This window comes from Struthio camelus, chromosome 4 (genome assembly GCF_040807025.1).
Source record: "Struthio camelus isolate bStrCam1 chromosome 4, bStrCam1.hap1, whole genome shotgun sequence".
Taxonomy (NCBI): domain Eukaryota; kingdom Metazoa; phylum Chordata; class Aves; order Struthioniformes; family Struthionidae; genus Struthio; species Struthio camelus.
The window spans coordinates 45,996,837-46,018,119 of NC_090945.1; the positions used below are offsets into that span (position 1 = coordinate 45,996,837).

The following is a 21,283-nucleotide window of genomic DNA, read 5'->3' on the forward strand; positions in this document are numbered from 1 at the left end:
TAATCTTAAAGCCTGTTGAGAAACACTTTGAGATGGTATCTTAAAGTGCTTGAAATAACATAATACTAGCTACGGCAGAGATGTCAATTCCAAAACTAGCATTTTAAGGGGGGGAAAAAATAGCATTTTCAAAATGTTGCTTACAAAGGGTACTGAGTTAAAAATCAAAATGTAAGTGTAATAACTCTATGGTCACAAAGGTTAAACAGCACTGTATGAATTAAATGGTGCTGTTAGAGGGATTTTATTTTATTTTATTTTATTTTATTTTATATCCCACGCAATGGAGCATTCTGATGAGGTTGGGGGAGGAGCGGTTTGAATATATATGTTGTTCTGTTCCGGGGGCATTCTCCGCTCCTCCGCCACCCTGCCCTAAAATATCAGATTCCATATAACCGAATGAAAAGTTCTGACTGCCCTTAGTTTCTGGGGTTATTTATGTCACAGTTGTAAAACAGCTTCAGAGAAAGTTAGTATCAAGTCTTAGTGCTGGGTTGGTCTTACCTGTTGCATTTGGGTCAATCCCTGCTTTTAAACCCACCCAGGCAAAAAGTCCCCGTCAGGCTTTTTTTACCCTGTCAGTTGCCCACAATGCAAACGGTAGTTTTGCCTCCAGACAGACCAACCAGCATAGAAGGGCTTATACCTCTCTGCTAACAGGGTTAAAGTAAGCCTTTTGTAGTTGGTATAGGGCCAGTAAACCTCTTTGTGCTCTTTTTCAGCAGCGTGTTGCTCTTGCAGAGAGATCTGTTGGGGAGTTTCTATTTGTCACTCTGGGGCTGCAGGAAGACTTTTGAATATTCCAGCTTCAAAGCAGTGTGCACTGAAGGCAATTTTCGTTAATAATCTAGGAAGGCAAGTCAGTGATAGGAGGAGAGACTTAATGTGCTCGTGATAATTTATAAAGCTGAGGAGACTCAAACATGGCAATTTTCTGTACAAAAAGAACCCTTCAGGCCTACAGATTCTCAAAAAGCTGTACTTCACTTTCTTAATACTCAGTTTCTAAGCTCTCTACTTCTCTCCCTCTGAGGCTGCTCACAAAAAAATGCCTGTTTTTACTGGAGCTCTTGTAGAGAAGTCAGCCAACTCCTTTCCAGCTGGATCTGACAGGTGAGGACCTCATCCCTAGCTAATCAGGAGCAGCTACAGGGCGAGAGAGTAAGCAAGCAACAGGGGAGAAAGACCTAGTGGATTCTTAGAAGCCCACAAGCATATGTTAAAGTTGTAAGCGTGTATTTTACTACACTGCCAGGAGATGAGCTTCATAACTTCTAGCGCACCTCATGAACCAAGTTACTGTATATGTGCAAAAGCAATTTACATATTGCAATTTGTCAAACACTTCTGGGCATTGATACGAGAAAGTTCTGCCTGTTCCTGAGTTGCTCTAGGAAAAAACAGTGATATCCAAATCATTCTTTTGGGTTATGTACAGTAATAGTGTTCCATATTAATAAGGAAGAGTGGATTCTAACTCTGCAAGTGTTTATTCTACTCTGAAGTGTTTATTCTGTACTTGTCTTCAACTTTTTTTAGTAGGGGAGAACATGAAGAAAGTGATGTACTCTGAAAAATATTCATCTCCTGAACAGAATAATAGACTCCTTCAGTAAAAACAACAAAAAAGCCCTTTTCTGAAACAGGGTGAAAGGCAGGAATATACAGAGAATTATTATCATAAAAAGCTTGTATGAGCAATAGCCTGACTTACCATACAGGTCATTTATTCTGTAATTTCCATTATACTAGTAACTACCTGGATAAATCTCTTATTATAAGCAAATTAAGGTGGTTACTTTTGGTCTACTTGGCTAGAAGATGTGCTGAAAGAGAGGGGCTGAAACTTCTGTAAGGTCTTGGGGGCTGAGTTTATTAGCTTATAGTGAATGCAGTTTTGTATTTTGAATAGTACTCTGAATCATTAGCTGCATTATCTTTTATGATTTTAGTTCCTCTCCATATTTAGTACAAAATTCATAAAGATTCATATAGAATCGGAGAATCAGATTTCATATTATGTTAGCTTTAGAATCTGGTCAATGCATTTCAGGCATATTTTAAAACAAAATGACAGGATACTTGTTAGTAATGGAATAGTGTAAGTAAATAATATTTCATAATACAAATAATTTATTCCCATGTAAGTAGCATTAAATATTTTCATTAAGAATTAAAACAAAGTTGTAATTATATGTACAAAATTTTGGCTTAAAAATGAATGTTTTATCTGATAAAGCTTCTAAAGCTGAGTGACTACAGCATCTTAAATTGCATAGTCTATGTTTTGACTGTATTTATGTGCGCAACGTGACCTACTTAGAACATTAACAGAGGCTTGTGGGCTTTTGTGAGTACCACTGAATTTCTCTCCCAGCTTTCTTCCTCCTTCCCTCTTGCAGCTGCTCCTGATTAGCTGGGGATCAGGTGGCTGTTGTTACTTGTTAGATCTAGGTGGGAAGTTGTCTTTTTCTAAAAGAGCTTACGTAAAAGGAGGCATTTTCTTATGACTGGTCCTAGACTGAGAGGAACAGAGTTTAAAAGTTGATCATGTAGCTGTAGAGGAAGGTGTAACCTCTTGAGAACTTGAGTAGGCATAGAGGGCTTAGAAACTCTCGAAAGTTCATCTCCTGCAAGAACAAGGAGGAGAAATATAATTGAGCAGAAGTGGAGATTTTTATGCTTTGACTTTCTTTGGAGTGTTCTCGTTTGTTCTCTGCTCCCTGACTGGAAGAGATAGAGGTACAGTTGCTGGAGGTAGGTATTAAGCAAGTGAAGTGACTGATGATGAGAACTAGCTCAGGACTGGAAAGCTGGAATGAAAAGACTGTGCTTTGCCAGGGAACAAAACAGGTGATTTCTTTAGGGAACTGGAGTGACTGGTTTCTGAAACCAAATCAGCAGTCAGAAGTGCCAAGTGCATCAGGCTAGGCCCCTGGAGCGTGAGAGTATTTAAGGAGCCCAGAGCAAAACATTTGGTTTCATTATGATTCGTTCTGGAAAGCTGGGCGCCCTAAACTTCAACACTGCAGTTGCTTTCAGAAATAGTGCATGTTGGAGAGTGCTCTGCCTGCTAAAATGCAGAGTAACTGAGTAATCAGGTCCCTTATATCAGCCAAAAGAGGTATTGCTGAGACTAATTCTTTAGTTTGTGATTTTGCTACTAAAGTTTGATTCTGACACAAAAGGTCTTTTTAGCTTAATTTACAGTTTGAAATGTTAATGTATAACAAGGCTTTGAGCTGGATGTGTCTCTGGAAAGAATGAAAGCTAGGTGAGTTGGGTCAATTCAGAGGGACTTCTGTGGCCTGTTTTTTTTTTTTTTTTTTTAAATCTGCTTCCTATTTTTGCCTTGGAAGCAATAGGAACGCTGCTTTGCTGATGAGATACTTCACTGTAGACTTATTGACGAGGTAGAACACAAACAACAGCAGACAGTGTTTTTGTTCTCCCCTTCCATGCCTAATAGTAATTTATTTAAAGCAATATAATAATAGAGTAGCACTGTACTGCGCATACAAAAAACTGCTCATAATTAATGGTTGAAGTCTTTATCCTGAAATGTTGAGATGTGTGCCTAAGTACAAGGGGATTAGGGTTCAAGCCTAGTATTCCTTGAAATTGCTTTTGAAGAGTTATTAAAGAGAAGTTTAATGTCATTGTTGTCGCTATATTTAAGAGTCCAGAAACGTAACCTCAGTATTGTTAGTAAATCTAGCTCTTTCATATCAAAGCTTTATTTTCTTGTAGAATTGTGGGTATGGAATTGAAAATTCCATAAAACTAATAGAGGAATTCATATATTGACAGGACTTTGAGGCTTTTGAAATAAAAATATCTTGTTTTTCTTTTTTTAATCCTTCTATTATTTAAACAAGTATCCTTTGTTATATTTCTGAAAGAAACAAATGGAAAAAAAAAAGGTTAGTGGCACAACTGTGAAAAAGGAGTTTATAATGAAGAATCTGAAACCGATCAAAAGCTGTTTTGCGTTATTTGCAGGAGATAATTTTACCTACCTGCCAAGTCTTACCTGAGGAAATATGACCAAAGAAAATAACTTTTTTCTGGTTGTTCCCAAAGCAGAGATGGCATTAAGTTTTGTTCTCCCCTCAATCTGGGATAAGGAGTCTACCACATTGTGCCACTCCTGCATACTGGAGAAAGAATGCACCCTCCCATGAAAGACTTTCAAGAGAAGCACTATGCTCCTTTTACTGATATTTTTGCAGCCCCTTTTCTAAAGTGATAATGTATCCTAAGAACATCTGAGCAGATCTTATTCTTTCTGTCATGCATTCCTGGCTAAAAACAATGCAAGAAACTTCCTAAGGGTATTGCAGATCCAGTATACCAATTCAAGTTCAGACTGACTTTGTCATTTTTGACTCTGTTTTCTATTCTATACTGTCAATTTGAGACTGACTTTGTTATTTTTGTCTCTGTTTTCTGTTCTATACTGTTAATTTGAGGCAAAGAATTGTTTTGTTTCACAGGGAAAGGTGAACATGGAAAGCCATACCCACTTACAGAGGAAGACCATGATGACTCTGCTTACAGGGAAAATGGCTTCAACATATTTGTTAGCAACAATATAGCACTGGAGCGCTCCCTGCCAGATATCCGACATCCAAAGTACGTAAGTTGTCTCATGGACATGTTTCATTGCAAGTGTTTATTTTTGTGTATCTCTAAATAACCTATTTTTCTAGAAAGTCAAGCAGGAACCCTCAGCCAACGAGAAGTGACCGTATCATTAAATGAGAAAAAACAAATTTGTCACCACTGTTAAATCACTTGGCTGGTCTTTTAACATGTGTTATTGATAAGATGAGAGTCCAGTTTAAGACCACAGAATGCCTTTTTTAATTACAGAAGGATTTTCATTACACTTCTGGATGGAGATTTGTTAGGCAGGGATTAACGTGTCGCGCAGGCTCTCATTTGATAGTAGCTGCAGACCTTTAGACCGAAAGGCAGAATGGCAAGTTACATAATGCCATTGGCTAAACTTTTGGACCGGTATCTCTGAAGTGTTTCTTGATTTTTATTACAGAAACAGTAAATCTAATCTAATAACTGATAACAAATGGTAGTTTAGTGTTTATATGAAACAGAAAGAGTGGTCATGAGATGCACGTGCTGAAGAGAAATTAGAAATAGTTGAATGCGCTATAAATTGCTAAGAAAGTCCTGTTCCTTAACAGTAGTAGTATTCTAAAGGAAACGGGGCAAAGAAAGATTGTCTCAGGAAATAACCAGTGAATTAAATACGATCATGCGGTTTTTATTAAGCGTAAAACTTCCTTTCATGTTGTGTAATTTTTTGGCTCAGTCATACAAAGAGTAAACCTTTCTATCTGAAACAAGAAAGGGCATGTATGCCTTCCAGCTTTCAAGGTTGTTATTCATCTTCTGAGCTCTAAAGAGAGGGATGATTCTGTTTCTCTTCCTATATGATGTCTTTCCCTCTTTTGTGGAGACCTACAGACCCCACTTTCTCATTATACTGTATTCGCGGTAAAATGCAAGCTTACAATCTCTGTGTTTAACCTTCTCCTAAGTCCATTTATTTGCATGAGATCACTGATATGCCTCATGAGGAAGTAAATTTAAATAAAAATCTTCCTAGCATTTCCTGTGCTGCTCTCATGCAATAAGCTTTTGGGGGAACCTCTAAGGAGAAAAGGGAATTCACTTCAGGTTAGTGACAAAACTAATTGTCTCCATAACTAGCTTTGAATTTTCCTTGGAGCACAATTCCCCTTCTTAAATTGAAGCAGCATATAATAAATCTACTCATTCCTTCACCTGTATAACTTTGTCACGTGAATTAACCATTTGCTTGAAAAGACTTCAGGGAACTGAACAGAACTTGAGAGCCTGATAAAAGTTATTGATTGGGGTGAGGGGGGAGGAGAAGTAACATGGAAACTAACCCTTTTTGTTCCATCATATGTGAGACTTATGAAATGGTGGTCTTTTCAAGGAATGAACAGTATATAAGTGTTAGGATAATCAGGTTTTTCAAAAAAAATTCCACAGAGGAGTAATTAATCCAAAAAGGTTTTTAAAAAATAATTCTTTTGTTGGAGTTATTTCCTATTTGATCTAAATACCATATTGCATTTTTTGGAGAAAATAGTTTATATATTTATTTGCATATCTTAGTACATATCTTATTTTGCATAGGATTAATTCAAAAGAACTATATATTTTTTTTCACCTGAACCATATCTTTTTGGTTTGCCTTTTGATTGGCCAAGTTTTACCTAGATTGCCTGAAACTATTTATAGTAATTTACACTGGCCAAGAGTGCTTCCAGGAAGTTTGAGTTCTAATATGTGTTCAGTTATTTATTATGCCAACCACAGAATTTAACATATGCTTATCAAGCATTCTTCTCTATTGGTAAGAGCGCCAAAAACAATCGCTAAATACAAAAGGAAGCTGATGTGTCTATCTTCCCTTGGTGTTTTTGCCAGTATATCTGGCAATTTGTTTCTCGCTTGTTGTTGTCTGCAGAATCCGTGATGTTTCCCTGCACGTCCCCAGAAACAGTCGGTTGTCTAAGTGACATATTGGGAACAAATCAGTACTGCAGCAGCTCCTGCCCCTCCTGCCCCCACCTTTAGTGACTTGCACCTAAGCTCTTGTTTGGAAAACTAGAATCCTTGGGTATCTGCATCGCTCTCACGTTCTGATTCAGCTAGATTGCTGTTGATGTTCAGTGAAGTCTTGTACGACTGATGTTTCACTGAAGTCCTGCGTGAATTGATTTGTGTCAGGTTCTTTTAGCCTTACTTGTGTTAAACGGAGTACTTTCTTGTGCAAGCAGTTAGCTGACTGCTCACATTCTTAATGTAAAGGTAAAACATGTTCCCGTATAATTAATTTGCATAATAAGAAATGTACTGATTAAAGTAACAAAAATCAGGCTTTATACTTCTAATGGTTATACTTTGAAACAACTCCTTATACTTGATGTCTTGAATTTTAAAGATGCACAGGGGTCTGAAAATACTTTTTGACCTGTTGTCAGAAATAAACCCGTCTCTCAGCTGCGGTATCTTTAATGTGATCTAGGGTAGTTCTGACTCAGAAATTTTAACTGCATTTCATCTTTAGGAATGTGTCCTCTTCTCTGCTTCATATTCCGCACGTGTGTCTCATGCATCATAAGGTTATTTTCGAAGAAAGTTGTTGAAAAATTACTTAATTTCTATGCCAGAAAAAGAATATTCCCATTACTAAATGATAAAATTAGAGTAGGTAATTCAAGTGAGATATTGCAGACAAGATCTAGTTTGGTCAGCTTTTGAATAGTAGCAGAGGACTTTTACTTTGTAAAACTACAGATTATAGCTGCCCTTCAGCATGTATGTGAGGATACTATTGTTTTTAAACGAAGACTTTGCTTTTGTTCTACCTCCGTTTAGTGTATGTCACTTGAATAGGAGCCTGTGTGTGCTATGGTGCTGAAGACTAATTTCCTGAAAACGTTGTCTAACGTTTGGGTTAAAGAATCAAGTAGAATAATTATCTTGCCTTTGGTAGAGAAACTTCACAAAATAAACCTTCAAACTCAGTAAGAACTGAGTGGTGAACCCTGTAATTCAGGTCAAAAGATACCAAAGCTGAAAGAGGAGCTGTAATAGCTCCTACGTTTCTCTAGCAAAAATATTTTATTCCTGTGTCTTGGACCAATGGGATTTATCTATCACCTCTAAGTGGCTGGCTTTCTGGGAAGTATGCAAAGATAGCAGATAACCATAATTTATTCTTTTTTAATCCAATGAATGTTCTCCTTCTTAGTCTCCTTAGAATTTGGGCTCAGGACTTGCAAAATACATGGCGGGCGTGGGGGGGGGGGGGGGGAAGGCAAGGAGAGGAAAACCGAGCAAATGCTTTGATGTTTGAGTTCTGCGAAGCTCAGGTTTCTAATTTTTTGTAATATTTTTGCCACTTTCCTTTAAGTGTAATATATTGAAAATTCTTTAGAAAGATGTAATCAGACTAGTACTACTTTCCTTTTCGAGACTCTAGAATGTGCAGTAAAAATCCCTAGAGGAATGAAGCAGTTAACTTCCATTTTAAGACTGACTAAGCAGTTTCCTGGTGTCTTTAATATGTTTCTCTTGCATCCATCTAATATCTCCAGTGTTTTTTTTGTCTCCCACAGCTACTCTTGATGAAAATTTTTCCATTTGTGTGTGCTCTTTGGTGTATTGCTTCTGTACCAGTTTCATGCAAAAGTCTTCTCGCAGTGGATATTCCCTCCAAGTTATATTAGACTGTTCACCCTTCTGCCTCCCTACTCCCTCCTCCCAGCTTTAAGTAGAGAGAGTTTACTGGACATGCAAAAATAAGGTCAATGCAAAGTGTATTTAGATAAGGACTGGTTTCAGTTGGTTCTCCTAAATGGCCTTTGGTTTTGAATTGAAATTCTAACACAGCAGACTTATTTGACAGGTTGTGTCGATTTTCTACCCTCGTTTACAGCAGTAGATTAGGGAGATTTTTTTAGACTTTGATGCTAAAGGAGCAATTTAGCAAAGGCATCTCTAATAAGAAATATTCCTCTTGCCTCAGAATGCCTGATGACTTACAGGAGATGATTAGTGTCTTTATCCTGCCATAGCGTTTAGAACAATAGTTCTAGGGCCGTTGTTGAGAGTGCAAGCAAATGGGACAGTTCTCTTTATCCAGATGAAAATCTGGAACAGAAATATCATCTCAGTTCATTGGAATTTCAGGACTGAATTTGCAAAAAGTAAGAGATATGATCACCTAAAGTTGTAAGCAACATTGACTTGTGGGTAATATTTAGAGTTGGCAATGGAATTACTATCTAAAAGTTAAAACTTCTATGCAAATATTAAAAATACTTTAGAACCCATTAGAATGAGGGTGGGGATTTTTTTGTTTTGTTTTTTTTGTTCTTTTTTCTCCTTTTCCCACCAAAGGCTATTTTCTCCAGTTTGGAGAGCAAATAACCTCCTAGAGCTAGGAAGTAGCATGGAACACCAGCCTTGTTTCCTATACGGAAGGAAGAAATGTTATTTACTCGGTTATAAGCATTTAATGTAACAGTTACCATTAATTCTTAACTTCTCAATGTTCTTAAATGTTCTACCATTTAATACGAATTTTATTCAAATAAACAAAAGCTGAATCTCATTCACATACTGAATAATGTTCAAAATGTGGTTTTTCTAAGGCTCAGGAGAGCAATTGCAATCATCCAGTCTGAACTGTTAATATACATTTTGTGGCATTTCCCATTTCAAATCCCTAATCCCTTGTAAACTAGAACATTCAATTTTTTTAGCTATTCATCCAGAAATCAAAGGATTCGAGCTAATTTTTGACAGTATACAAGTGTTATTCAAAACCTTCCCTTTTTTTGGTTTATCTGTGTAGCTTGATTTCCAGGACAGGCCTCCTTCTATGTACGGTTTGCTTATTTTTGAGGTTATCTGTTAGCACAGATGCCCAAATCTTTTATTACTAGAAATCCTATCCCTTTTTAGGTTCCCACAGATATAGCATCTTGTACTGAGAATCTTAATGTTTGTACATTAAGGATGCTCAACTCGATTTTTGTGACAACTGTTTTTAGTGCATATGGTCTGATGTCAATGTTTCTGAATGTTGACTGCTGGTCTTGCTTTTGCTGTATGAAGTGGTGGTACTTCACTATGATTCCCAGCAGTGTTCCTTTTCAGAAGTCTGAGCTATTCATTTTTCATAATGTTAAGTATTTCACAGGGCTATGAAGAAATGTGTTTTTGTATTCAAAGAAATACAGGTGTTTAGCTGAAGAGTCTGAAGTCTTCTATGTACTAAACACAAATGAGATTTTAAGACAGAAAGGCAGATTTCATTCTACCTGTTCTGCATAACTGAAACTTCCCGTCCTTATCTGTAGTAGAAATTAAGAGAATGCCTAAAGAGTTCTCTTCCAAAATATTAGAATGTGGTGTGGGTTGCTGTCCCTTGTGTTTTTAATAGATATCCTAAATAGCTGCTATATTTGCTGTTTGCAGGCCTTCACTGGAAGGTAGGAGGTAGTAGTGAATTTAAGAGGAATCGAAACCTGTATTCTTTCACAGCTAACAGTAGGAAATAGCTGCCATTTTACAAAAACAGTTATAGGAAGAAGACATAACGTTCTGACCTCTGCTGATAGGCTGTCTTTTTATTATATCAAAAACTATATCTCTTGTAGAATAACGGAAGGAGGGAGGAAAAGTTTTGTGGGACGAACATATGGATGGAGAATGGTATTAGAGGAAGAAGAAATAAGCATCCTTGAGAAAAGGGGAAAATGTAAGTGGGAGGAGAAAGCTGGAGCACAAGATGAAGAACAGTAAAATGTGTGTATATATGTATACTAGCTATTTTCTGCTTTCTTGAAAAACTTAAATAACTGTGATCAGAGTTTAAATAAGCTGGCATACAATGACTCTGTCCAAAGTAGCGAAAATACAAAAAATTTTTCGTATTTTTTTTGTTATTGAAAATGTTGCCACTTACAAAGTGGCATACATAAGTATGCCACTGGCCTTTGTAAAGGTTTGCGTTACTCTTGGGAGCTCTCTGCTAGGATGTGCTCTGTCAAAAGAAGGCATGGCTTTACTGGGGGGCGTGGGGGCAAAATTACAGATGCCGTTCTTCCCCAAATAGTGTTGGCCCAAATGGTGCACATTGGCTCTCTGTCATAGTCTCCGCCCTAGTAGGTGAAGGTGTCTAACTATGGATGTACAAGTAGTTTGATAGCCTAAAGCAAACATTGAGAGTCCAAGAATTATGACTTTTAACTCCCTAAACCTGGAAGATAAGTAGGAAGAAGGGCTAAAGAACTGGTCAGATGTTCCCTAGACTGAGAAAATAATTCCTTTTGGTTTTGCTTTTTGTTTTCTAGTCCCCATCAAGAAGGGGTACTGACCGTATATGCAGTTTTCTGTGAAACTGTTTCTCTCTAATACTTCTAGTATTTATGTGAAATAATCAGATTCACTAACTTCAGGGATCGGCTTTCCAGCATGGTTTCTGAAGTTACTGAATCGCTAAGAGAGCGAGGAAGGACCAGTCTTCAAGTTCTGCAACTTGATGCTGTGCTTTTTTTACTCTACAGAAGGGTATTTATCTGAGAGAGGACTGAAGCTGAATACTTCATAGGATCAATCCAATAATAGAGAACAAATGCCATTCTGCGTGTATGTTGTACGTGAGAAGGACAAAGGGCCTTGCTGAAGTGAATGCTGATGTCTGGTGGGTTTGGTTTTAAAAAAAAAAAAAAAGTGGCAAAACAAGATAGTAAGATGTAAACAGGAAACCCCCCAATTAGATGACAGATATAGGGCAGATTATTCTGTGAGCTGTTGATTCAAAGTTGACATTCCTGTGTGTCTTTGGAAGTGTGGTTTCAAGTGTTGTAGTTCATGAAATGGCAAGTGTGTGTTTGTTTTATAGTTTTAATGATTAATTTCTAGTTGAGCAGAAGGGAGGGGGGATTCCCCCCTCCCCCCCATAAAATTCTGTGACAGGGTAAAGAGGAAAAGAATAGATTACTTTAGGTTTTCTTAGTGGGTATTTGTTTCAGATAAACTAGGCTAAGAGCTGGCTGAGTGATTAGTGAATAATCCACTTGATGAACTTGGGCTTTCTTTTCTTAACTGTTCTGCCTACCAATATGTCATGCTTTTTCTACAAAGTAATTTGAATACTCGGTAGCTGATCTTGCTGCCAAATATTTGCTGTTCCTGATTTTTTTAGTTTGATGTGTGCCATGTACAGTAAAGTCAATTAATTGAAGCTGGTAACATCCAGTCAGGGGACCATTTTACTAAACTAGCAAAATTAAAAAGAAAGAGAGAGAGGAAAACCCACCACTTTGAAAAATGGCCACCAGCAGTACTACATAAGCATTTATTTTCACTGTTTATTTAAGTTTACACTGTTATATGTTTCACTATTTATCGCCCCCTCCCCAATACTTCCAGGTTTTATATGGAAAAAAAATCTGATGATAAGTTTCATCCCTTTGTCGTTACATGTTTTGCAAAATAAAAGTTGGCTCACCTTTATTTAAAAAAATATTTGGGAGCAACTTAACTGTGTGTTCAGCCAGCTCTACTTAAACATACGATGCTCTAGTATCATCTGCATAGGTTTAATCTTGGGGCATGGAAATAAAAAATGACTTTTACTTTTTGTAAAACATGTGGTGATAAATGTTGCTTTAATGATGTGATGGCTGGAAATCCTCTCTGTGGTGTTGAAGCTCCTGCCGCATCTGAAAGGATTTCCTCCTCCTTTAAAGGGAAGGAACTCATTAACTTTTTTGCCCTGAGGTGAGGTTGCGCTTTAAAGAGCTTTTATATGTGGGTCTGAAAAAAGTAAGTTTAATCATAACACTTGTGTGAGTGACTTCAGTAACTAAGCAGTAAGGCAAGGCTGTTAGCTGGCTTCCGTGCTCCAGCCTCAGAATTATCCTTTTGCAGCTTCTTTCCTTCCAGATGAGAAGCTTCGTTGTTTTCTATTCTTTCTCTTTGCCTAATGATGGAAAGCTCCCTGAAAAGCTCTGAATGTTAGCTCAAAGGCAGGGAAGTAGCCTCTACCCTTGTCAGAGGGCAGTTAACTCCAGTACCATCTCGTTATTCAGAGGGCTGATGTCACTGATACCAAGGGATGCTAAAGAAGCACCCTGTGCTTGTTTACTTGGCCTAGCACAATTATTAGCTAGCTGGTGTAACTTATTTTTAACTTGTTGCTGCACTTTATCTGACTCTGATATCGCAAGCCATAAAGCCAGCTAGCTAGTCCATCTCCAGTACTTCCAGCAAGTGTTGGCTCAGGTTTCTCTAGAGTTGCCTTGCTTCATACCCATGTTATACTAGTATTACCTTAACTTCATCCAGGGGCAGAGCAAGTGATTAAACTCGAATTGTCCTTTTAGTGAAGCAGTGAGAAAGCTGGAGGTTATTACTCTGCCTGCTCTTCTGAGTTCTATGCGGTTACTGAGTAACGTAGTGAAGGTGGAGTGTTGCACATTCCAAAATATTATAGGCGATGTCCTCATTTCCAAGCCTCACCAGATTGTTCGCTGACATTGCTTCAGGGCATCTGCATTCGAAGTGCAGCCCCTCAAAAACGGGATCAGGAATATTCTATATTCAAAAGAAAACTTGTGACCTTCTGTCTCTGTCACGCCTGCCGTCAGTTCTTTCTCTGCAGGATCTGTATTAATAGTAACAAATAAAGTGAGACAAAAAGCACCTAGAAATGATTTCATTTTATGCCAACAACAGCTAAAATGTTACTGAAAATAGATTTCCTGTTTGGTGAAGAAACAGGCTGCAGTGTTCTAATAGGCCAGTGAGGAGAGTCCATGCCTCTTGTTACTGTCATAGTTTTGGGTTTATTTACTGAAAAGAATTTGCTAGAACAAATAAGACTATTTATAGAAGTGGAAAAAAATAGTTTTTGTGGCTTTCAATGCGTTATGTATTACCTAGATTGCAGTAATGCCTCCCACACTGCTGAGAAAATAGCAAGCTGCAATAAATGTAACTGTGAAATCTAAATATAATGAGGAAAGGAATGTTTAAGGATATTTATCCCTCAGCCAGTTCTCTGCATATGGGGCAGACCAGGCTATTAGCATCTGGTTGTGGTTAAAGCCAGAAATTTTAACTCTCAAATACAATATTGCATTCAGAAAGCACTGATGAGACCTCACTAAGGTGGATGAGAAGTATGGAACGTCCTGGGGATCCGTACCCTTGCACTTCATAGGTGAACGTGATGATGTTTGCATGCTGTTAATTTGATGTGAGCAAAAGATAATTGAATAGCTTTATGAAAAGCATTGGTATTCTTAATAGCCATTCTTGTTTTCTTTCCAAGCATTTTTGTCATGCCATAGTACTAGTACAGTCAGATGTGTAGCTGATGTGAACTTTCATGAAACTGCACGCTTCTAAGCATTTGAAATTTCAGGACTAACAATACACAGCGAATGCCAGCAGTATGCTCTTGCTGGTAACAGAATTAGATGTTACACGTCATGTAATAAGGACTGCAACTGCACAGCAAGGCTACAAATGAAAAAGCAACACCTTTCTATTTTGCCTGGTTAGATTATGAATAACCTTATCAAGCACTGATTTTCTAAAGGCTGCACTGGCCACAGGAGCAGATAGCAGGCATAAGGACTTACTGGTAACTCTGGCAGCTGTGATCCAGAAGGTTTGTCTGCAACACTTCTGTACCTTTTCCTCCCACATCTTCTGGCTATATTTTGGTGTTATCCTATTACAACATAAGAAATATGCTATTGGGTCTGACTGTTTAGCTGTTATTTTATTCTGGGAGATGCTGAGAGAGATGCGTGAGCCTGGCACTTCCTCTGGTTTGTTCCCTTTGTGCTTTTTCAGTGTCCATAGTAATTAGATTTCGGATGATATTTCCCTGCCTATATCTATTAGTATCCACATAAAGACCTGTTGTGCATATTCTTGTTTAGTTTCTTACAGAAACTATCCGCCCTGTCATTCCTTGCAGCCTCCTGCATCTGAAGATAACCTGTTGTGTAACAACAGTATTTTTTAAAATTTCATTGAACGCCCCCTAGTTGTGGTATTGATGGGTTTGGTAAACAACAATTTTTTTCATTCAGCCTATCCACCAGCTTTTGGAGGCCCTTTGGTAAACTTTAGTCATGTTCCTCAGGGCAGGAAAAGCTTCCAAGTGCTCAGAAAATGTAATGTGAGCATGGCAACTGCAAAAGCCACTACTTAACAGTAGTGGACCTCAGATACTGCAGAGAAACTGCATTTAATTCAAACATTCAAAATTAGGGGTAGCAAGAGCAGGGGCAATCAGATTGTGATTGTTTTCCAAGATTGTGATTGTTTTCCAAGAGTGCTTCTGACATTCTGTGAATTCAAAGAAGCTTTATATATGAATTTAACTCATAGGTAGAGCAATAGATAACATTGGGAGGGGTTGGGGGGAGAAGTAGGAGGGGGTTTTCAGTGGTAGAGCTAAATAAAGGACAACCTATATAAATGGTGGAATTTCATCTTCCTGAACCCCAGGCATTTATGTGATACCGGCAAATTGGTTTCACTTTTCATTCCACCAGAATGAAAGCTTAAAGAGAAGCATTTTTAGGGAATGATACATATCGTTCAAAAGTGGATGCTTGAAATATATCAGGCAAAATGTCCTTAGAAGTGTGTCTATCTCTCTACTAATTGATCTAAAGTCTCCTTTCAGATGCTTCATGTGGTGAATAGTGAGCAGCGTGTCAAAGAATGATTGTAATTTGCAAATTTGGTTCCAGGAGGTTGGTCCCAGCCAGAAATCTTACCAGTAACATTGTCCTCGTTACAGCAAACTCTCAAATAAAAGTAGCAGGGAGTGGTGAGCATCTGTGGGCATACAGAATGATGACGCACAGGCTTGCCAGTAGCAGAACTGGCATGTTCTTTCTGTGATGTGTGCCAGGGATCAAAAATGATAGATATTCATATTAATGAAGACTGCAAGGCCAACTGCAAAGCCTGAGCTTAGACTATAATTTGCTGAATGTTCAGTGTAGCTAATGTTAGCACAACCATATCAAAATGTCCAGTACATTGAATGTTTGGTAAACTTGTGGCATATATAATTTTAACACTAAATCTTGAATTTTCTATTGGCTTGCTTATCAAGAAAGAAGAGATAAGAGCTTGAAATGCTCAGTAAACCACAAAAATGTTAATAAAAATGAATGCTGTTCTCACCAGGTATCTAGGAAATTTCCTGTCCTGATGTTTGGAGGGACAAGGAAGAAATAAGAAAAGCTTTAGACAAAAAGATTTAGCATTTACTTCATGTTGTAATTGAAGGTTTGCTCTTAGAGTTGTTCAATGAATTCTCAAGAAGAAAGAAATATAATAATTAAAGTATGTTAAATTTCCTGCCATTTGAAAAGGGAGTAGTCAGTAAAAGAAGGGATCAAGTACAATTTATGTATTGAGATAGTGCTGAAAAGGACCAGCAAGAGTTTGAAATAAAGTGAGTCTGAAGACACTTCCTGTGCCCTGGCTATCTTGCCTTGTTGAAGCGTTCCAAATTTAAGATGGTTTGTATTATTGGATGGTTTGTATTATCAGTTGATTAAAATACGGATAATGGAGTCACCACTATATTCTTTCTATAGTCAGGGACTATAGAAAAGTCTGTTACTTAGCAATGGCTTGTTTTAGCCTAAATGTCACAGGAGACTTGTAAGCTGCCTGGAATGATATCCTCATCCTCACAACTTTATCACTCTTAGCAGCCTGCTGGGATTCCAAAGAGGGACTTCTGTCCAACGTTCATTCAGGTTTGCCAGTTATTCTAACTAATCTACTAAGAGATCTTACTGTCCTTTGCTTATAAGATCTTGAGTCTGAAAGCTATCCAATTGCATGTAAAAATATGTATACAACAATAACTTCATATTCAATAACTTTTTCCATTTATGCTGCAATTTCCTCCTCACTGTATTAACAAAGGATAAATCTATGGGCCCACGACTAATGGGTCTCTAGCACTACTGTTACGGCTCGCATGCCTCAGGACTCTTTGCACTTTAAGAGGTAGCAGTGCAATAGGAGCAGACCTGTAGAGATGGATAGCTGATGCTGAGAAGTCAGTGTCCAGACTAGATGTCCTTCAGGGATTTAATTGCAAACCCATTCTAGTCCAATACTGTGGACTGAATGCCCATTAGATCTGTATGAACACATCTGGTTTAGTTTTGTTCAGAGGGAATCCAGTTCTTTTGCTCTGAAACTGTGCACTGAATAGGAACCACTGAGAAACTTGCCTCAGAAGTGAGCTCTTGGTCCCACTTAAAATGCTAAGGCATGCGTACTCTTTAGTGAAAAGCAACATGTTCAGAGTTGTTGAGAGGAATTGATATTAAGTGTCTTCTAACCAAGCAGCAACTCCCAAACATGTGAGCACTTTCCTGTTATCTTCAGACATTTACGTCAGAGCAACTTATTCCACTGGGGTAGGGAAAACTTGAACTTTTTGCAAAAACACAGCAGTGAGTGAGGTTTTTACACTCAGGAAGCATTTCCCTTGTCTTTCTATGATTTGGTGTTCTAACTAATGCTCAGAATTTTACCCTGTAACATTGTAGGTAATTCTGTGCCTCCTGCCTAAACAGATGCTGCTCCTGTAGTTCTCTGCTCTAATACAGTTGCAGCTGAGGAGGGAATTATTGGATAAAATGTGTTCCAGGATTTATTTTGTACCTTCAATTCTACATATGCTAGATAAATTGTGTTCTATCACCTGTCATCTTTAATTGGTTTAATGGAATTTTTAGATGATTGACGGTATTCTATTCTATTCCCAAGGGTGTGGGTTGGTTGGTTGGTTTGTTTCTCTTTTGGTAAGAGCTTTCCATGAGTGATGGTGATTTTTGCACCTTGCTATCAGCTTAAAGAGAGCTCTGCAAGCATAATCATGCTTTGTGTGGTAAAGCTTGTCTGCCTCTTGATGTTCTTCCCCTCATTAGAGAAACCATTTTGATTTAAATCACTCTTTTCGAGCTCTCTGAAGACATGCAGTGCTTTTGGAGTGACTGTCCACCACAGGCCGAAGTGACACATTAGGCATAAAATAATAAGTGCCTAATACGGCTCCATCAGATCTGATGCAGTTAGCACTGAGAGTAAACCTAGATAAAGAGCACAGGACATTCCCTGTTTGGTTTCCAATGCCTGGTGCTGGTTGATAGTGCTTTAACAGCAATAATGTAAACTATTTCTACTGTACAACTTGATATTTTTTCTGAAAATGATAATAAAGCCTTGGAGCAGGTTTAAATGTTCTAGTAGGGAGGAGGAAGTGTTCTGAAATTTATTGGGGTCCATATGCAGTAGTGCAGGTTTGCTTCCTTTCATCAGCTCACACCCAAGCTAATTCTACAAAGATTGGTCAAATGGCAATAGGCGTTACTAGTTATCAGTGCTTTATCAGCTCCGGCTGACAAGGCTAGATTAGAAGGGAAACTGTGACTGAAGCTTGTTGCTGTGAATTGAATACTTTGACATGCTAAGACGATTACTATGCAAGTCTTCCCTAGAAAATGCTTTCTACTGATAGCTTTACAGCAGGTTTGTGCGTAGATGTGTGCCAGAACTTACTTCCCCATGAAAAAGGGAAATAAAGTCCTGTCTGAAAAGTAGCTCAAATGAGAAAGTGTGTCCTGACAAAACCAGTGAAAAAAGTTGAAAATCTCTGTTTCTATTTTGCCCTGACTTTCTCTGGCACTTTGTATAAGAAGAAAAAATTAGAGTAGGTCTACTTTTATGATCCAGTAACGGCTGTAGTAGGCAATCTTGCTTCCTAAATGCAGCAAAGGGATATCTGCAAGACATTCAGCTTCTCATGTGCTATTATGCATCAGCAAGGGCAGTTTACGAGGCTGCTGACGTGTCTGGAAGGCACAGGACCTGGTAGCTGGCCAAGGCAGTGCCACTGGTGTCCCTTAATGTGCGTAAAGTACTGTTGGTGTTATAAGCACAGGGTCAAACAAAGCGCTCCTTTTATGAATTGGCTTTTGCTGTAAAGTGGCTGAAATGGTGCCAGCATTGCTCTCCTTTCTCACTTTTTAGCAGCTCATTTTCTTTCTGTTGCTCTTGTAGGGAGCTTGTTGATTTCTGTAGCCTGATGTTTTTCTGTTTACAGATATGCTGTAAAGGTCAGAGTTTTGCAGTCTGATTTCTCCCCCCCCCCCCCCCCCCCACCTTATCGAGATGTTTTAGGAATTACTTTTCTAACTGTGTTCCACATCAGGGAATTGAACAGAATCATCACTATACCTTGAAGTAAAAAGACACTATTTGTTTATTTCTGCCCAATGGACAAAAGGCATAAATGACCCCCCTTTTCTGAGACAAAAATGAAATCATGATAGCCCTACAGTTCTCAGTACTGAAAAACAACTAGAATTTTAAGTCCTTTTCGGTGTATCTCCTCTTACAGAGTGGTCCTTGTTTAAGTTGTATTATATTGGTGTCTGCTGCAAATAGATTTTAGATGTTTTTTGTAATAGATCTACTTGTTTTTTCTTCCTCTGACAGGTTATTTCAGAAGTAGTGCAACCTCACACTGTTCTTCTAACCTTCTAAAAAGTCTCCCTGAAGCATCATAATTGACTCTGAAAGGTTGTTTTGTTTTGTTTTCTGTGGAAACTCTCAGTTTTGGTCCTTGATTCCACCTAAGATAACCCTGTATCTCAAAGGACTAGTTAAATTGCTGTTAGATATTTTAGAGTGAGGATGACTCTATATCCTTTGTGTAAATTAGCCTTGAATTCCTGGCACCAAATGCTCAGCCACAATAACAAAGCATAGGAACAGCTTTCCAGAAGAATAGCTAGTAAGAAGTTCCACATTCAATTGTGTATTTTTAACATTTTTCACTATATAAATTATTTACAAATTAATTCTACCTTGCCTTTTGTGTAAAGAACTTTGCTTTCATAGTAGCTGTTTTCTTGTGACTCTGTGATAGCTGTGTATAATAGAGTAGCGTGCAGCTTTCCAAATTCAGTTTCTCAACGTGCTAATAAACTGCAGTAGTCTTGGGGTTACTGAAATGCAGCCATATTTGAAATGGCACATGATTAGTGCACAGTAAGGGGTCTAATAACAGAAGAGAGAGAGGAAGAGGATGTTTTGGCCAGGGGTAGCAGAGAGGTACTTACTGCTTTAAAAACTAACTTAGAAACAACTCATGCTCCTGTATCGAGGCCCTCAGTTTTTAAAATCTCCTCTGACAGTCTCTAGTGGAACCATTAATGATATAGTACTGTTTTCTGGTAAGAAATTTCAGATATCAAATTCCCAAATAGCTTATCATGGAAAGAAAGCGAAATTAATCAATTATGACAATAAATGAAAGCTTAATTCAATCATGAAAATGCCATTGCAACTAATTCATAAGTAAGTCATGGAACTGTTCTGCTTCAGTGAAACTCTACTGCTTTATGCCAGGTTATTTTTGTTCTGTACTTACATATGTGTTTGTGGATGTGCAGTATTTTTTTTCTGAAAAAGTTAAATTGCTAATGGTACTTCATAATTCTGAGGATCTGTGCAAGGGAAATGCGTAATACCCCCTCCACAGTTCCGTTTTTCTAAACTCCCTTTTTCCTAAATGCTAACTTAATACCTTCAGTAAGAAAATACAAGTAGGAACAATTTAACGGGGAGGATGACTTACTTATGATTTTCTTTTTAGATATTTCTGCTAAGGCATTTTAGATCCCAGTTTCAGAATTAACACAGCTTTATTAAATACACTTGTTAGTCTCAAAATAAGTAAAAAGTTTGCAGAAACTAATTGGCATTTATGCTAAGAAATTGTCTTTCTCTTTACCTTAGCTGCTGAACCTATTTTTCAGCGTTATTCAACAGACAAGTGGTGGTGTGCTGCACTGAGATATGTAATATGTTTAAATACAAGACAGGGCACTTCTGCAGTACTACAGATGCCTTTCTAAAGATACTAATGTTAAATAGAAGATGCTCCTGTTGAGTAGGACTAGTACTGTCCTAGATTCAGATGTCAGGTTCTTCTCACCCTCAGAATTGTATTCATGCCATGAGTTCTGGGTATGTATGTTCCTCCCTGCTACCCCTAAACCTGTTAATTCAGAGATTTGATTACTATACTTTTTAAAGACACTTCCTTGCTTTTCAAGGCCTTAAAATAATCTCTTTTGATGGCAACCATGTTTAAGTGCAAACAGAAGACTACTTGTTATTTCACTGAACGCAATCTGAAAAAATTCTGCAGTTTAAAATGTATAGGGTAGGTGCGTAGTTTATATAGTTCAATTTTTTTATATATTTTCTCTCCTCCCCCTACCCCGAACCAACCTAGAGAACACGATAGTTTTTCGTTTCTCAGTTTACCTTATAGTAGTACCAGAATGCCCTAGGATCATACTGTTGAAGGCAAATGATACTGGTTTAATGGCTAACATACCAAATGGACTAATAGTAAGCTAGGGCTCCACTTGTTGTGTGTGAGCTGTTTTGGCTGTGTACAAGCTGTTACTGTGCATCCCAGTCTTTTCTGTGTCTGGCTTGTGGGGGGATCCTAAAGAGTAACTCAGGTGTTAGCTATAATACATCTTCAGACTTCTTAGGAGTAAAGAAAATACCAGGGCAAGATGCATACTTTATATAAATACTCCTACTTCAATTACATAGT

General features: G+C 37.9%; 1 protein-coding gene across 10 annotated transcripts in view; it reads left to right on the forward strand.

Moving 5' to 3' along the window:
• The window catches only part of GALNTL6 (polypeptide N-acetylgalactosaminyltransferase like 6), a 506,336-nt gene that overhangs the window by 201,521 nt on the left and 283,532 nt on the right, over positions 1-21,283 (forward strand). For all 10 annotated transcript variants that reach the window (XM_068942492.1, XM_068942494.1, XM_068942498.1 and 7 more), the window contains one exon: positions 4,500-4,638. In XM_068942492.1, the coding sequence (XP_068798593.1) occupies positions 4,500-4,638 (139 nt within the window). The remainder of the gene's footprint in view (positions 1-4,499; positions 4,639-21,283) is intronic.